Source organism: Canis aureus, chromosome 17, assembly GCF_053574225.1.
Source record: "Canis aureus isolate CA01 chromosome 17, VMU_Caureus_v.1.0, whole genome shotgun sequence".
Lineage (NCBI taxonomy): Eukaryota > Metazoa > Chordata > Mammalia > Carnivora > Canidae > Canis > Canis aureus.
In genome coordinates this window covers 129,134-147,467 of record NC_135627.1, presented here as the reverse complement: position 1 = coordinate 147,467, position 18,334 = coordinate 129,134, and the positions used below count along the sequence as shown (strand labels likewise).

General features: G+C 43.6%; 1 protein-coding gene across 5 annotated transcripts in view; it reads left to right on the top strand.

Annotated features, from left to right (window-relative positions):
* Positions 1-6,721: 6,721 nt before the first annotated feature.
* The window catches only part of CDC16 (cell division cycle 16), a 28,629-nt gene continuing 17,016 nt past the window's right edge, over positions 6,722-18,334 (top strand). For 2 of the 5 annotated variants that reach the window (XM_077854836.1, XM_077854837.1), the window contains exons 1-11: positions 6,722-6,870; positions 8,216-8,270; positions 8,371-8,468; positions 9,476-9,514; positions 9,872-10,012; positions 11,662-11,821; positions 12,784-12,875; positions 13,262-13,395; positions 14,252-14,331; positions 15,649-15,698; positions 16,591-16,664. In XM_077854836.1, the coding sequence (XP_077710962.1) occupies positions 6,823-6,870; positions 8,216-8,270; positions 8,371-8,468; positions 9,476-9,514; positions 9,872-10,012; positions 11,662-11,821; positions 12,784-12,875; positions 13,262-13,395; positions 14,252-14,331; positions 15,649-15,698; positions 16,591-16,664 (971 nt within the window). In that variant the 5' untranslated portion in view covers positions 6,722-6,822. Of the gene's footprint in view, positions 6,871-8,215; positions 8,271-8,354; positions 8,469-9,475; positions 9,515-9,871; positions 10,013-11,661; positions 11,822-12,783; positions 12,876-13,261; positions 13,396-14,251; positions 14,332-15,648; positions 15,699-16,590; positions 16,665-18,334 lie in introns of all 5 variants that reach the window. The other 3 variants (XM_077854834.1, XM_077854838.1, XM_077854835.1) reach the window with 3 other exon arrangements.

Here is an 18,334-nt window from a genome sequence, read left to right as displayed (position 1 = left end):
TTCACCATCTGGCCAGATGCTCCTTGAGTTAGACCTTCCATCATTGTGTTTCCCCTCCTACACTTACTAACTTGGTAAAGCCAACTGATATGGCTTATAAATACTTCCAGCAACAATGTTTGAAATGAGAAATGATAGTAACTAGAACATTCTGAGACTCACAGTCATTTTACAATAGCAAGTACCCTGCCTGTGCCTCCTGGGGAATGTCCTGCAAGCTCAAGATTCAGAGTGAGCCAGTACCCTGGTGCCAAGTGCATCCAATCTCTGAGACTCAGAGCCCATTCTCCACGGTGAGGCTGATGCCCCACAACACAGGAAGCTGTGAGGGGAATAACATGCTACATGGGGAGGTACTTTGGAAGTGGAGAAGCCTCCTATAGAAATTGGTTACTACTTAAAGATCTTGAGGACTTTGAAAAGAAATGGTCCATGGTTCAGATTCTTCAGATAGTCAGATGTCTCAGCAATCCCCTGATTGAAAGTGGAGAGGACACTGGAGCTGCCCTCAAGAGCAGGAAAGAACAAGGTGGGGGAAAAAGGATAAACTGTACCTTCAAGGGTATGTGTGTACTCTATGAAGTCTCTTTGCAGCAAAGTTTTTAACACAAGAAGACAGTGGGAGAGCCTGGCTGTGCAGAATGGAATAAGATGTGTGCACTTCAACACATCTGGGAAACAGCAAAGTGATTTAGTTACTAAGGGCTTGTAACCCAAACTGAATTCACTATTTTGTCTTTTTAGAAATGAGTTTGATAGAGAGAAATTTTTAGACTCTATCTGTGATTTTGTTATTCATCTCAAATATGTAACTGGGACATATATATTAATAAAAAATGTTTGGGATGCCTGGGTGGTTCAGTGGTTGGGTGCCTGCCTTTGGCCCAGGGCGTGATCCTGGAGTCCCAGGATCGAGTCCCACATCAGGCTCCCTGCATGAAGCCTGCTTTTCCCTCTGCCTGTGCCTCTGCCTTTTTCTCTCTGTGTCTCTCATGAATCAATAAAATCTTTCCAAAAAAATGTTCAATAAAGACTCTAAACTTGAAAAGTCACCTGGCCAGCCTTATCACAACAGAAAAACTCCAGACCGATCTGAGTTTGTTTGGCAGCTTGGTCACTACTTTTTAGCTGTTACATAGAGTGGAATAGCCCAGAAAGTAAACCAGAACTGTCATGGCTCAGAGACTTCAAATGACACGGGAGCAAAGTGTCCAATTTTGAGATGGACCTGGGAAATGGCCAAGATAAATTTCTACGCTGCTACTTTCTGTTCCTCAGACTTGCTTTCAAGACTACTACTACTCCCACTACTAATAATTGCCATTAAAAATGTAATGCAATGGAATGTAATGCCATATATATATATATTATAATTACAGTATGTTCAGCGAGATCCTAGCACTTTAAATTATCTCATTGAATCTTTATATGTATCCCTACAAAGTGTGAGCTGTTATCATCCCCATTTTACAAATGAAGAAATCGATGCACAGAGAGGTTGAGAAACGTACCCAAGATCTGAACCACCACAGGGCTATCCTCCAGCAAGAAGTGGGTAAATTACTGGCTATGGTGTTGAAAAGAAGAGATGAGATGGTCCTTGGAGGGGTAGTCTACGTACTTTGAGTTGGTTTCAAGGCGGAAGGGTGGGTTTTCTCGGATCCACCCATATTTTCTGACTCTTGTAATAAAGGCATACCTTTCGGTTGGTGACTTGGTTAGGTAGGGTGGAGGGCAGAACAGCCCCAAAGATATTGAATTCCTGATCTAGTTAGTGTTACCTCAAATGGCAAAAAGACTGCAGAGGTGATTCAGGTAAGGTTGTTAAATAAAGCAAATATTCTGGGTTATTTGGGTAGGTGCAAGGTGATCACAAGGATCATCATAAGTGAGACCAGGTTGGAGTCAGAGAGATTTAAAGATAGAAAAAGAAGCCATACAAAAAAAGAAAAAGAAAAAGAAGTCATGCAGGCAGCCTCTAGAAGCTAGTAAAGCTGAGGAATTGGGTTCTTCCTTAGAGCCTCTAGAAGGAAAACAGCCCTGCCAACACCTTGACACTAGTCTGATGAGACTCATTTCAGGGACTAATTGAAGATTAGGAAACAAAATTAGAACTCTGCCAAATGTTTGAATACCCAAGTGTGGTTTGATTAATTGAGGAAATTCTATTTTCCTCTCCTTACATTCTCCCACAGTACTTACCTTCAAGAACACAGATATGGAAAAATGACCAGGTAGTTACGATTGTGTTTCTACGAGGAAAATACAGTGTTGGGATCCCTGGGTGGCGCGGTGGTTTGGCACCTGCCTTTGGCCCAGGGCGCGATCCTGGAGACCCGGGATCGAATCCCACATCGGGCTCCCGGTGCATGGAGCCTGCTTCTCCCTCTGCCTATGTTTCTGCCTCTCTCTCTTTCTCTCTCTGTGACTATCATAAATAAATAAAAATTAAAAAAAAAAAAAAAAGGAAAATACAGTGTTATAAAAAGTATAGGAGGGACACATAAGCCCAGCTTGGGGACCTCAAAGACTCCTTAACTGAAATGGCCATTGTATTGCTCTGAGTTTCCCCAAGAAACTGAACCAGTAGGAGAGAGGAGTGTGCGTGTTTACATACGCGATTTGTTATAAGGAATTGGTTCATGCAGTTACAGAGGCTGAGAAGTCCTGAGATTGGGAGTCGGCAAGCTGGAGACCTGGGAGGGTCAATGGTGTGAGTCCCAGTCTGAGTCTGATTCCCAAGGCAGATGATCAATGAATGTCTCCACTCAAACAGTTAGGTGGAGACCAAATTCTCTCTTACTCTACGTTTTTGTCCTATTCAGGCCTTTAATGAATTAGATGAGGCCCACGTAAGGGAGGGCAATCTGCTTTACTCAGCCTACTGATTCAAATATTAATTTTATCGAAAACACCTCACAAACCCAGGATCACATTTGACCAAAGATATGGGCATTCTATGCTCCAGTCAAATTGACACATGATCTTTTTTTTTTTTTTTTTTTAATTCATGAAAGACACACACAGAGGCAGCAACATAGGCAGAGGAAGAAGCAGGCTTCATGCAGGAAGTCCGATGTGGGACTCGATCCTGGGACTCCAGGATCACACCCTGAGCCAAAGGCAGACGCTCAACCACTGGGCCACCCAGGCATCCCAATGACACATAATCGTAACCAACACAGCCACTTAGGTGTGACTTGAAGGATTAGTTTGTATGGCGTCATAACCCAGCCTGGTCTAATGAATATGACATAACACACTTTTTAGTTGTTGAAAAGATAAAAGGAGGTCCCGACAGGGAAAGATCTCTAATGTATACCAGTGAACCAGGCAATTCTCAGAATAATTATATGTCATATCATCCCTTTTTTTGTAGAAAAGCGATATTTGTACATTAAAAGTACAGAAAGTATGACAATAATTGACAGTGTACAGCAATAATTGACAGTGATTATTTCTGGGAAGAGGTGAAGAGAAGGGAAAGATATAGAAATTTCAACATGTTACTAGTGTATGTGTATGCACAGAAAAGGACATGGCAGATTACTCACAAAAGTGCTAAGAATTTTTGAGTGAAAGGGATGTTTTATAGGAAGTTTTATGCTGTTTTCATTTCTCTGCAATTTTTTTGGTGTTTTCTCTGCATTTTCTTTCTTTCTTAGGCTTTTATAACGATTATATCTACCTTTAAAAGGTAATATATGTACATGGTCAGAAATTCTAGAGGCACAACAAGATATCTAGGGAAAATCCTCTCTCACAGTTCCTCACAGCTCCCAGTGGTCATCTTGGAAGGCACCGCACTGTGCCAGGTTTCTAATTTGTCCTTCCAGGGTTAAAGGATCTTCTTACTTATTCTTTGGTTAGTTTCCTATTTTACCCAAATGGATGCATATGAGAAACACTTTCCTAGGCCTTGCTTTGCCCCCCTTAGTATTTGTTGGAGATTGTTCCATATCCATACACAGAACTGCCTTGTTCATTATATATTTTGAAGTTTAAGTAATCTCTCTACCCAACATGGGCTTTAACTCATGACCTTGAGATCCAGAGTTCCATGCTCTTCTGACTGAGCCAGTCAGGCACCCGTGCCTTGTTCTTATAAGCAGTTGCAGGGTATTCCACTATGTGAGCACATTGTGACTTCTTTAATGGGTTTCTACCTGTCAGATTATTAAATTGTTCCTAACCTTCTATTTTGACAGAGAGCTCTATAATGGTTATCCTTAAAAAGCGGATCATTCTACACATGTGAAAAATGTATCTCTAGGAGGTGTTTCCCAGAAGCGGAAGCATTAGAGCAGAGTATGCACATATTTAGTTTTGGAAGACATTCAACTTGCTCACCACAGACAGTAGACCAACGTCACTTGAAAAAATTAATATGTGAGGGAGTCTGTTCCCTCACGCTCCAAGCAGCAAAGCGTCACCAATATTTTGATCTTTGTTGTTGTGTGAGAAGTGGCATCCTACTATAATTTTAATTCTTATTATTATGAAGTTAAGATTTCTTTCATTTATCTAGAATCCATTTGCATTTCTTTCCCTGTGAACTGTATTTTCACCCATTTGCCTATTTCATTTCTTGAGCCTCTGGTCTTTTTATAGTGCGTTTGCATCTAAAGGAAATGAGCATCTTACGACAGGTTTCCAATTTATCTTCTGACTTCATGTGTGGTTCGTTCAATTACTTTAAATTTCTTTCTTTTCTTTTTTCTTTTCTTTTCTTTCCTTCCTTCCTTCCTTCCTTTCCTCCCTCCTCTCTTCTTTTCTTTTCTTTTCTTTTCTTTTTCTTTTCTTTCTTTCTTTCTCTTCCTTCCTTCCTTCCTTTCTTTCCTCCCTCCCTCTTTTCTTTTCTTTTCTTTTTTTTTCTTTCTTTTCTTTTCTTTTCTTTCTTTTCTTTCTTTCTCTTTTCTTTTCTTTTTTTTCTTTTCTTTTTCTTTCTTTCGTAATGAGAGTGCATTGCCTTTATTTTAAAACTGCAGCGTCGTTAGGAGGAAAGGCTGCTCACACCCGGTCCACCTCCGGCGGGCGGGAGCTCCTCGTGGTCCGCGCTCCCCGCGCCTGCTCCCTCCTCGCGCGCCCACGTGGGCTCCCCTGCAGGAGGCCGAAGACCTCTGTCCGGGCACACGGGCACACATCGGGCGGCCCCAGGGCAAGGCTCGCGGGCAGGGCGGGTGAAGCTTCCTGTCCAGCTCCCGCTTCCGACTCCTTCGCAGGCCCGTCTCCAGCCTCGCGGCCACACGAACCCGTCCGCACCCCTTCCCGAGGCCCTACCCCGACCTCGACCGCACCCCTGCCCCGCTCCTCCCCGACACCCATCCGCACCCCTGCCCGCCGCCGCTCCACCGTCTCCGCGGGTTGCCTCCTTCGGGAACTTCGCCCCAATGGGTGAAGAACAGACCGGACGTGATGCCCCTGGAAGCCCGGCAAGGAGGGCCTCGCCCAGGGCCCAGAAACGGCAACGAGCGCGGGCTCTGCCCCGACAGGCCTGGGGCCTCCAGCCGGCGCAAGGGGCGCAGGGGCCGCAGGGGCCGCAGAGGGCACAGGGGCCGTAGAGGGCGCAGGGGCCGCAGAGGGCGCAGGGGCGCAGGGGCGCAGAGGGCGCAGAGGGCGCAGGGGCCACAGAGAGCGCAGGGGGCGCAGGGGCCGCAGAGGGCGCAGGGGCTGCAGGGGCCGCAGAGGGCGCAGGGGCCGTAGAGGGCGCAGAGGGCGCAGGGGCCACAGAGGGCGCAGGGACGGCAGGGGCCGCAGAGGGCGCAGGGGCGCAGGGACGGCAGGGGCCGCAGAGGGCGCAGGGGCCGTAGAGGGCGCAGGGGGCGCAGAGGGCGCAGGGGCCATAGAGGGCGCAGAGGGCACAGGGGCCGCAGGGGCGCAGAGAGCGCAGAAGGCGCAGGGGCCGCAGAGGGCGCAGGGGCAGCAGAGGGCGCAGAGGGCGCAGGGGGCGCAGAGGGCACAGGGGCCGCAGAGGGCGCAGGGGCAGCAGAGGGCGCAGAGGGCACAGGGGCCGCAGAGGGCGCAGGGGCAGCAGAGGGCGCAGAGGGCGCAGGGGGCGCAGAGGGCACAGGGGCCGCAGAGGGCGCAGGGGCAGCAGAGGGCGCAGAGGGCACAGGGGCCGCAGAGGGCGCAGGGGCAGCAGAGGGCGCAGAGGGCACAGGGGCCGCAGAGGGCGCAGGGGCAGCAGAGGGCGCAGAGGGCACAGGGGCCGCAGAGGGCGCAGGGGCAGCAGAGGGCGCAGAGGGCGCAGGGGGCGCAGAGGGCGCAGGGGCAGCAGAGGGCGCAGGGGCAGCAGAGGGCGCAGAGGGCACAGGGGCCGCAGAGGGCGCAGGGGCAGCAGAGGGCGCAGAGGGCGCAGGGGGCGCAGAGGGCGCAGGGGCAGCAGAGGGCGCAGAGGGCACAGGGGCCGCAGAGGGCGCAGGGGCAGCAGAGGGCGCAGAGGGCGCAGGGGGCGCAGGGGCGCAGGGGGCGCCGAGGCAGCCCAGCGTCTGCGGTCTCGGGGCCCCGCCGCTGGTGGGCACCGCGTCCTCGCGGCCCGAGGGCGCCCCGGCACGACTCGCTCTCGGCTCCCGGACTCGGCCACAGCCCCGTGCCCCCGGGGTTCCGCCGCAGGACAGCGCGCCCGGGCTTAGCCCGGAACTCCGGCCACCTGGGGGCCGAAGGGGCGCCTCGGAACCAACGGCTCGACGCCGGCTTCCACGCTAGAGGGGACGCGTGTGCGGAGGACTTCCGGGGCGGGGTCCGGCGGGAGCGGAAGAGCCCTGGGGCCGCGCGGGGCCGGGCGGGGAGCGGGAAGGAGGCTGCGGGTGCAGGGGCTCGGCCATGAACTTGGAGCGGCTGCGGAAGCGCGTCCGGCAGTACCTGGACCAGGTGGGCCGCCGACCGGGAAGGGGGAGCCCCGGGGCTGGGGAGGCCGGTCCGCTCTGAGCCCTGGCCCGCGGGGGTGACTGTCGTCGCGGTCTCGGCGGCGCCGGGTCCCACCCGGCCTGGGCCCTGGACCCGGGGTAAAGCTCTCCAAAGGAGGGGCGCAGCCCCCAGCCCGCAGGCCCCGGCCCCCAGCACCGCAGCCCCCAGCTCTTCAGCCCTGCCGGGTCCCAGCCCCCAGCCCCCCAGCCCCGCACTCCGCACTCCCCATCACCCCAGCCCCACAGCTCCCCAGCCCCCCCCCGCCCCCCGCCCCCCGCCCCCCGCCTTGTGGATGAGGGACCGTCAGCCGCGCCCGTGCCGAGTCCTGCCCCTGGCCTCCCTGCTGGGCACAAAGTAGCTGCTCCGTAACACAGTGCTCGCTGCAAGGTGTAGGCTGGCCTTTGAATTTAGCTAGTTAATGAACATTTTTGAGAAGTTTAGTTGTGATTCTTATTTGGCAGGACTTAAGTGAATAAAAATACAAATAAGTGTGTTTTGTGGGGTCAGTATTCTTAAAAATTCATGTTAACAATATCTGCATTCCCTGCACTGCCCTTGAATGAACAGCAGCAGTGTTTAAGAAGTGATTCCAGCACTTAGGTTTTGTCAAGCTTATACCCTCCAAATAAGCTGGAAACCAAGAAGGGGAGGGAAAAGCATATTTGATGTGAGATGTTTGGAGTGAATCTGAGATTATGCTGCCAGATGCCTGCCGTACACTGGAGGCTGTATTTTGGCAAGTCAGTTAAATGGAGCAAATGCCCTGAGCACTTTCCCTCGGGCCCTGCAGACTGAATAGGAAGGAGCCTGCCTGGTTTCCACCCTTGGGGGCACCTACAAGTGAGCAGAGTTTTTTTTTTTTTTTTTTTTTTTTTTCACAGTGAGCAGAGTTGTAACCATTCTGGAAGCATTCCTCTTCCCAGATTGACTGGCTACACCGTACCTAGTTGGCACTCAAGAACTGAGAACCGTTGCTAACCAGATACTGCAAAATAATTGTTTAAATTTTCTAGTGTTTTAGGTACCTACTGATCTATTTTTCCAAAGTATTAAACTTCTACAAAGAAAAGAAATCCTACCTTCTTGAGCTATAATTATCAAAGATCTTACAGTAATGTTCTTACTGCACCCCTGAACCAAAACTCACCTAGCTGCAGGTAAAATGGAGATATGATTGGTAGATCCCTGGTACATGTAAACCATTTTTGTATTAAGATGTCAATTTATTGTATAGCAGTCCAATATTAGATATCTGTTGAAAATTATTGAAATAACAGCAGTTACTTTTTTTTTTTTCTTTTTAATACAGCAACAGTACCAAAGTGCTCTATTTTGGGCAGATAAAGTAGCTTCACTTTCTCATGGTAAGTGACAACTTTAAATTTTTTTTCCTGATTTCTGTATTTTAAAAGGCTTTATAGTTTTCCTTGTACCTCTGACCAATTAAGTGATTTTGTCTTCCAGAGGAGCCCCAGGACATTTATTGGTTGGCTCAGTGTCTTTACCTAACAGCACAGTATCATAGAGCAGCTCATGCACTTCGGTCACGAAAACTGGACAAAGTAAGTGTGTGAACTTTAAAGCTTCCCAAAGCTTTTCAAAATTGTCAATAGATTCAATGTCAAAATTATTTTAAAGGATTCAGTTTTTCTGATTGAATGAGACATTTTCTCATTCCTAATCTCCATTTTGTCCCTCCAGCCGAGTCACTTCGTTTTTAAAATTCTGTTTTCTAAATAACCCTGAAATGATGGATATTCCTTTCCGTTTCATTACTCTTCGTACTTGTCAGGTCTTTCGTCTGTTTTGTCTTAGCCTCTTGTCTCTCTAGTAACATCTTTCCTACTTCTACTTTCCCTCTCTTTTTTTTTTTTTTTTAATTTATTTATGATAGTCACAGAGAGAGAGAGAGAGAGAGAGAGAGAGGCAGAGACATAGGCAGAGGGAGAAGCAGGCTCCATGCACCGGGAGCCCGACGTGGGATTCGATCCCAGGTCTCCAGAATCACACCCTGGGCCAAAGGCAGGCGCCAAACAGCTGTGCCACCCAGGGATCCCCTTTCCCTCTCTTTTTAACTGTCCTTTAAACTATCACAAGGGTGATCTTCCCAAAACACAGAAACACAGTCCTGATTATAGCACTCACCATATCACTAAGTGATTTTCCATCATCTACAGGGTCAAATCAGATGCATTAATAGTCCTCTGTGATTTCTCTCCAGTCTGTGTTGAACCCAGTCATACTGACTACTTGCAGTCCCTTAGACCTACCCACTTTTTTCTCCGTTTAATTGGCTAGTATTGCTCATGCCCTTCTTTCAGAATTTATGTAGTTTATGTCTTCCTGCCAGAACCTCCTCGAGGGCAGATCCTTACTCCTTTTTGAATCCTAGGTGCTAGTGAGGAGTAGGTTCACCATGAGTATGGTATTAAAAAGACTGGATTTGGGTTTTCTGCAAAAGTAAAAGGACAAATTAGGAAGGTTGCTTTCTTCATTTTATGCTTATAGCTTTCTTTTAGAATGGGAGTATGTATTATCTTGATCTCTTTTTTAATAATTTCTTTCCTAGCTATATGAAGCATGTCGCTACCTTGCAGCTAGATGCCATGTAAGTGTGCCCTCAGTTTCAATTTTCTTTGGTAAGAGTTTAATTATGTGAATGTTATGCATTCCTTACATATGTGTAAGGATTCTGGTGATCGGGCTTGGCAGATTAGTAAAATACTTCATGAGGAAATGTTCTTTTCTTTAGTATTATTTGCTATAAAATATCCTCAATTTACTAGAATCTGACATGCAAGAAGAAAATTGTTTTAGAATTTTAAAATTTAAATTCTACATTTTAAATTTAGGTAATGAGTTGGCATGATATATTATTAACTTTTGAAATATACACATAGTATTCATGTGTATATCTAGTGTTAGAAGTCATGGGTGATAAACAGTATTTCTGGTTTTTACACAGTATGCTGCAAAAGAGCATCAACAAGCTCTTGATATTCTTGATATGGAGGAGCCAATCAACAAAAGGTTGTTTGAGAAATGCTTAAAGGATGAAAGTGGCATGAAAGACCCCTCTAGTGACTGGGAAATGTCACAGTCCTCGGTAAGTCACACTGTAGTAAGCATGCTTCAGTAACTTTGGTGAGAATTACCCACAGGACATGGCAAACAAAAACCACCTTCTTTTCTTTGAGTATCACCATGTTAAAACAGTTTGCTTTCCAACTTATTTGTCGCTGAAACACAAAAACATACTGAGGCATTTCTGAGTCCTTAGTTGGAAGCTGTAGTTATGTCCTCCTATGCCTGAATCTGGAATAGGGTGACTTGGTATCTTTCTTCTCATACTTGATGCCTTAAGCTACTTGGGCAAGTGGACCAACCCTTCCCCTTCTTTTTTTTTTTTTTTTTAAGATTTTATTTATTTATTCATGAGAGACACAGAGAGAGACAGGCAGAGACACAGGCAGAGGGAGAAGCTGGCTCCATGCAGGGAGCCCGATATGGGACTCGATCCTGGGTTTCCAGGATCAGGCCCTGGGCTGAAGGCAGCGCCAAACCGCTGAGCCACCTGGGCTGCCCTAACCCTTCCCCTTCTTACTGTGTTGCAATGGCCTACCTGCAGCCTGCAGAAAACCTTGATTACCTTAGTTTGCTTCCTTCCAGGGAGTGGTCAGGTGTTACTATTTATGTTATGTTGTATATTTTAGTTTGTAGACTTCATATCTGCCCGCAAATTCCTTGTTGACAGAGGTTATATAATGTAGCCTAATCAATAACGTTCACAGTCAGATTACTAATCTGGACTGTTATTCTTGTTTTCTTTCTTTTTTTTTTCTTTCTTTTTTTTAACAGCCTTCTTGAGATAATCTATTTATGTGCTAAGAAGCACATTCATTTTTCTGTTAAGAAAGGTATTTTTGAGGGAGCTTGGTTATTACCATTATTATTTTTGGACTGCTTATCTGTTAATTTATCTAAGAAATGCATGGTTTGTTTGTAATGTGTTATTTATGAAATCACTTTTTAAAAAAAATTTTAACAAGTCGTAGGGTACTGAATAGGTCTAAGATTTGCTTGTTATATCCTCTGATATTTTTAGGTTTGGATTTTCTGATGAATCTTCTTTGCCCTTTACCAGTTTTAGCTGCCTATCTTTGGATCATCTATAAGTCTAGTTACATATTTCTTGAGGGTCACAGTCTGAAATATGGATTACCATACCCTCTTGTTAATGGTAGTGCAGTGGCGACTGTGCCTACACCTTAATGTGTGCTTACACCTTCTGGTTCTCACAAGACCTTGTAAGTAACGTGAGGGAAGGAAACCTGTCTGGAGTCACTAGTAAGCATCAGAGCTGGGATTGGAACTCAGGTCTGCCCAGTACTACAAGCCCATGACCATTGTGCTGTGTTGCTACATTAAGTTTCTTTCACTGAGATCTGCCTATCAAACTGAGTTTGATTTAATATTTGTATGCTCTTTGCTATCTCAATCATTACCCTCTCTGAGACAGGATAGGAACAAAGTGGCAGTGACATGTACTCTAGTTATAGATTGTTGAAGTGAGGAGAGCTTAAGAAAGATTAGTTTTACTTTGTTTTCCTGTTTTAATTTATACTAACAGTTGGGATGGAACAAATCCTTTTAAAGGTAAAGAAAAGTCTCAGCCTTCAGGTAATATATAATTCTTGATCAAAAATTAAGTTTAGAAGTATTGATTTAGTATGTGACTCCTCATTTTTCCAACAGATAAAGAGTTCTATTTGTCTCCTACGGGGGAAGATCTACGATGCCCTGGATAACCGAGCCCTAGCTACTTATAGCTACAAAGAAGCTTTGAAGCTGGATGCCTACTGTTTTGAAGCATTTGATCTTTTAACATCACATCACATGTTGACAGCCCAAGAAGGTTTGGAAACTCAAGTGTTTTCATGTTTAGCACAATTAATAGTGTTTGGATTTTTTTTTTCCTCTGAAGTCTGTAGAATCGAGCAGACAATGTTGCAGGTTTAAATAGACCTCTTAACTTCCTTAGCATCTTCAAATGTGAAGCACATTACAAAGGACAGTTTTTTACAGTGTCCCCTTGCTGTCGGAGTCTTTAGGGGTTTTGATGTATAAGACCATCTTTTTGAGAAGTGACTTAAGGTAGTGTCAGCCGAGTTCTCAGCTTCTGATTCAGAGGTGCCCAACCTGGCTGCACCTCAAAGCCCTGAAGAACTTTAAAAGCATCAGTGTGCAGGTCCCGACTCCAGGCAAGTGGAATGGAATCTCTGTTCTTGGGGCCCTGGGTCAGATGTTTTAAAGTTCTCAGATGACCCTGAGGTACAGGTAGGGCTGAGAACCATAGACCTAGTATGTGAGCAGTAATACGAAGGGAACATAACGCAAAGAAATGGAGAGAAGGTGGAGATGTTGTATTAATGGGACTCAAGCACGTTTTAGCCTAGGGCAGTGGTTTTGCCCTCTAGGGACATTCTTGATTTTTACAAATTGAGAATGGTAGTGGGAGGTTTGCTACTGGCATCTAGTGGGTAGAGGTGAGATCCCGCTAACCATTCTGTGGTGCTTAGGACAACCAGCATGACAGAATTGTTCACTCAGAGTGAGGCTGGGAAACTAGCCTGGTGGTCCTTGTATCTGGTGATGTGCAGCATCACTTAAAAGGCTTCATGGCTCAGCCCTCCAGGTAGTTCTCACCACCTGGGTCTGGAACCACTGTCCTAGTTTTTCTAGTACATTTTGATCTTGTTATTTTCTCTTCTGAGTTTGATTTACTTAGAACAAGAACTATAGAAGAATATTTTTCATCGCTGATGTTTTTTTCCCCCATAAATATTGTGAGGATTTTTTTTTTTTAACATTTTTAAGAAAAAGAACTTCTTGAGTCACTACCTCTTAGCAAGCTCTGTACTGAAGAACAGGAATTGCTACGCTTTCTGTTTGAGAACAAATTAAAAAAGGTAAGTGAAAACACTGTATTTGCTTTATGTAAATGTTTTACTAAATTTGGCCTCTGTTCTTTTACTAGCTAAATTTTTAAAAGTTAATTTTTATTACTTTAGTACATTTGCAAGAATAGATTTAGATTGCTTAAATTAAATGATGATTCCTAAAAAAGCTTCCAAAAACGTGTCTTTCTCCTACGGACACATTCCTACCCTGGAATTCCGTTGATAAAATTGAGAGGAGAGTTCAGCTAATTGAGAAGAGGACGAATGAGCAGGAAGTTAAGAGCTTCTGAATCTCACACTTGCCCTGTGCACAGCCTTGAGCCCTCGAGCCAGATTGAGGCTGCCATTTGATTTGTGTCACTCATTGAGTTCATGTCTACCTTTCTCTGTTGCAGTATAATAAACCTAGTGAAACTGTCCTCCCCGAGTCTGTAGATGGTTTGCAAGAGAATCTGGATGTGGTAGTGTCTTTAGCTGAAAGACATTATTATAACTGTGATTTTAAAATGTGCTACAAACTTACTTCTGTGTAAGTATATCCACTCGTTTCTATGTAGGAACATAAGAGTCCTGTCCCGTTTTACCTAAGGAGTGTATGGGACTGCTTTCTGAGTAATCTTAAAATGGGTGATAATTTAAGTTGCTTTTACCTTTTATAGATTACTAGAGGGGTAATTGTTTCTTAAAAGAACAAATTACAGGTTTATGCATGCTTGTAGTTTTATTCCATTACTTTAGGAATAGACATGTCCCTCATCTCAGTCTTCTATAATTTGCAAGTTTGAAAATACCGTTCTGGCACATAGTCTTATAAAATCCATTCTTTGTTAAAGTAAGGACTAGTAAAATCCTCTAGATACTGGGTATTCAGTCAGTCTCACTAACTAGCCAAGCCATCCCCTCATGCCAGTTTTCCAGTGCACCTGATTCAAACTTGTCTCTTAGCTACATTATACATGCTATTTTTACTATATGTGCTGTAGAAGTGAACACACATACGCTATTTTGAACGAATCTTTAGGATTGCTTTAAATCCTTGATTTGACAAAAATTTTAAGTGACAAATACTTATCTGTTTAATATTTCGTATTGTTTTTAATCCTAAATAATTGGATTGTTCATTTTATGTTATAGTTTTAATGATTTAAAGTAAATATATGTGATAGTGTGTATTTTTATTCCTAACAAATAAACCAGAAATTTCTCTTTCACTTGTGAGATAATTAATCATTACCTTAACTGAATCAATGTGAAGTAAGAAAGTAAAAAAGTATTGTACCCCACAGTATTTTACATAATGACTGTTTAGACGTTGCTAATTTTAATGAGTTATGTTCTGTTACATACTGTTTCTGGCACAGTAAGTCTGTTGTTTTGACTTTCAGAGTAATGGAGAAAGATCCTTTCCATGCAAACTGTTTACCTGTACATATAGGTACACTTGTGGAGCTGAATAAAGCAAATGGTAAAAATTTTTTTAAATGAAAATAATTGTTGGGGTGCCTGGGTGGCTCAGTTGAGCATCTGACTCTTGATCTCAGCTCAGGTCTTGATCTCTGGGGTCTTGAGTTCAGGCCCTGTGTTTGGCATCAAATAAAATAATAATTGTTAGGACAAAAAATTTCTGTAACTCTTGAAGTTTTGTCTCAAATCCTGGATATTTGAGATTGCAGGTGACAACATAATGGAGTTCTCCAATAAAAGTAGTAGGGTAAGAAAAGCTTATTAGGGCACCTGGGTGACTCACTGGTTGAACATCTGCCTTTGGCTCAGGTCTGTCTCGGGCTCTCTGCAGGAAGCCTGCTTCTCCAACTCTGTTTCTCTGCCCCTCTCTCTGTGTCTCTCATAAATAGATAAATAAAATCTTAAAAAAAAAAAAAGAAAGGCTTATCAGAGTGACTGAGGATCAATTCTATTATGCCAGCAGAACAGTTTCTTTATCTGTGCCTCCTTTTCTCAAATGTAGTTTGTGGTTTAAGTTATTTAAGCTTTATAGTGTTGAGGCCAGTTTTTCCTTTTTTTTTTTTTTTGTAAATCTCTAAGAAAATTGATAAGATAGCAGGCAGTAACTATTTAGAAACTGGAGGGGGACAGACTTTTTTTTGCTTGTGCTTTCCATATTTTAACATTTCAGAAACATTTAGTTCTATTTGGATGATATTTGCCCTTAAGTCTTTTAAGCTGTATAGTGGACTCTGTCAGGATTTTAAAAAGCCAGACACTCCCATTCCAGACCCCTGCTGCTCAAACCGTGGTTTGTGAACCAGCAGCATGACATTTCCCAGAGGTTTGTTATGGATGCAGTCACTGGCTATCTTAGTCTAATGCGTCAAAGTCTGCATGTGGGAAACATCAATGGCATGTTATGACTTACACATTCCTCAAGAAGAAATCATTGTGCTGATTTGATAAACTTGAAAGTTTGGTTACTCAGATTGATTGTGGATGATATGGATGCTCCATAAGGCCATAGGGTTAGAGACCTCAGTTTTTAAGATAGGTCAAAAGCTGTGAAACTACTTTTTAAGTACCATGACGTGCTCATGTGCCACTCCAGAAGCACTCAGCACCCACTTACTGGGTAAGGAATGGGGGGAGTGAATGAAAAATCTGTAACAGCTGCCTTGTGCAGTTGGTATATCTCCTTACGTAGAAAGAAGGAAAAATATAAAATTTTTGCTGTGAGAACAAAATCTGTGTGATTGTGAAGAGTTGTAACTGGAGGAAAGTCGTATCTTAAAATTCATTGGATCTAATTTTTTTTTCTTTTTCTCTAATGTAGAACTTTTCTATCTTTCTCATAAGTTGGTGGATCTATATCCTAGTAATCCTGTAAGTAAGTGTAAAACTTTTTTTATTATGGTATTTTTTACGTAATAGCTTATATTTAAGTTCAAGCAAATAATGTTTTATTTCAAGGTGTTGGAGGAGAACCTCCTAGCGCTACGATAATTAGAAGCAGCATTAGCTTTATCAGTCCATGAGCTTTTTTATTTTTCTAAGTATCTTCAAACAAGAGCTTAAGACAAAAATCCTTTTTTCTGGTTATAGAAATTATATACACTTATTTTAAAATACTTGACATACAGAGAAAGAAAATATTGAAAGTGAAAGTCATACTCTCACCTCTTAATGAGTAATGCTAATGCTTTTTCACACTGCACATGTAAGATACCTTACTGAACAATGCAGTGATTGAAATCAGTGTCTCCACTGCTGTGGGTCACAACCACCCAGACATTGAAACTGGAATCAGGAACTAGGTCTTTAGAGACAGAAGTCAGGGATCAAGGCCTAAGGCTCTCATAAGAATCCATCCTCGGCCAGCATGAAAGTAATCTAGAAGAAAGAGGCAAAACCAGTGCAAGAGAAGTCAGCTAATGAGGTCGATCCTGGTTAGTTCCTGCTTGGAGCGAGGGTCGAGCCAGGGAAGACATGACGCAGGCTGGCATTTGAACTCTGGGAGCCTCATCTTCTGTTGAACGCTACATAGACGTCATTGAAGGCACTTTGAGGAAGAATCTGTTCTTTTTTTATCTAGGACTCTTTTTTCATCTAGGACTTTTAATAGCCTGTCTCAGAGAAGTTTCTAACTTGAACTAGAGTAGCTCGAGCTAGAACATGTATGTGATGGAACATCTAGTCCATGCTCTGGCCTAATCTGTTAGAGATTTCCATTTCCAACGTAAGCATCTTTGGTTACAGTAAATTTTGAACTTTGTAGGTATCTTGGTTTGCGGTGGGATGCTACTATCTCATGGTTGGTCATAAAAACGAGCATGCCAGAAGATATCTCAGGTACGAATCTGTTGTCTTCCTCCCCCTGTAATAAGCCCCTATAGGCTTCCTATAAAATGATTTCTTGTTCATCCTTTTAATATAGTAATTAGTTAAGTAATTTAAAAGCAATATGAAAGAATGATTTGTTTAGCAGATTCAGTTCAGTTGTATCAATTATGTACCTTTTTATAGGATGTCATGAGGGGAGATTCAAGTCAGTGGTCGTTGACCTTGTTCTCAAGGAACTTACAATACATTTAAATTATTATTTATAAACTTGAAGAAATATGAAACAATAATATAATTTGAAACTTGTTTTTCATTTACAAAGATAATAAATATTATAACCTTTTACTTTAGGACTTCTTTTGTTAACAGTTGTGAAATTATATGAAACCCTGTGAGATTAGGATCACTAAATGTGACTATAGAACAGAATTCTTGGGGGTGCCTGGGTTGCTCAGCGGTTGAGCATCTGCCTTTGGCTCAGGATATGATCTCAGAGTTCCGGGGGGATTGAGTCCTGCATCAGTCTCCTGTATGGAGCCTGCTTCTCCTCCCTCTGCCTATGTCTCTGCCTCTCTCTGTGTCTCTCATGAATAAATAAAGCCTTTAAAAAAAAAAAAAAAAAAACAATTCTTGCCATAGCGAACTGGTTTATATGAGAGGGTCTGTTGTGGTCTTACCTTCAGGAACTCCATGCAGCCAAGTGAAGCTAACCAGTATTAACCAATTATTATTAACCAGTATTATTCAATTATTCAAGTACAGAAAAATGGGAAAGTGTATGGACTTTGGACCCAGATTTGAATTCTAATGCAAGTCTTGCCACTTACTAGTTAATTTCTCTGACCCTGTTTTCTTTAAAATGGAAATGATACAATACTTGTATCCCCGGCTTATTAGGAAAACTGGCAGGTGACACGTAAAGAAGGATTTTGCACAAGGAAGAAAATAGGGAGAAGTTCTCTGATCAGTTGAGTTTTGCATTTTAGAAGAACTTACTGTGTTTTTCGTGGAGTAGGAAGGTATGCTTCTCTGATTTAGTGGTGGACTCTCCATGAAACAAGAAATATTTGAGTAATAGAAAATAAAATGCTGGGAAATGAGAATCTCATCCTTTGTGTTTTCCATGTTTTGTGGTATGTGTCACCAGTATGTCTGCTGACTGAATACTACTTATAACTGTTTGAGACCATGCAGTCCAGTCTGCAGAATCAGAGTGACTCTCTTACCACCATCCATGGGATGTCACTTAATGTTCTCAGGCTCAGTATCCTTATCTTTAAAATATAAATAATTGTGGGGATCCCTGGGTGGCTCAGCGGTTTAGCGCCTGCCTTTGGCCCAGGGCGCGATCCTGGAGTCCTGGGATCGAGTCCCACGTCGGGCTCCCGGTGCATGGAGCCTGCTTCTCCCTCCTCTTGTGTCTCTGCCTCTCTCTTTCTCTCTCTCTCTCTCTATGTCTATCATAAATAAATAAATCTTAAAGAATAAAATAAAATAAAATACAAATAATTGCAAGTTATTAGAAGTAGGTGATGCATATAAGGCACCTAACATGGTGCCTCATTAAATGGTTGCTGCTACCACCATTAGTGAAACAAAGCTCCTAGATTAAGTAATATTTCGGTACCAGATGCCGTTGGGTTCAACTATTTTAGCTAAAAAACAGTGGATCTCGGGCA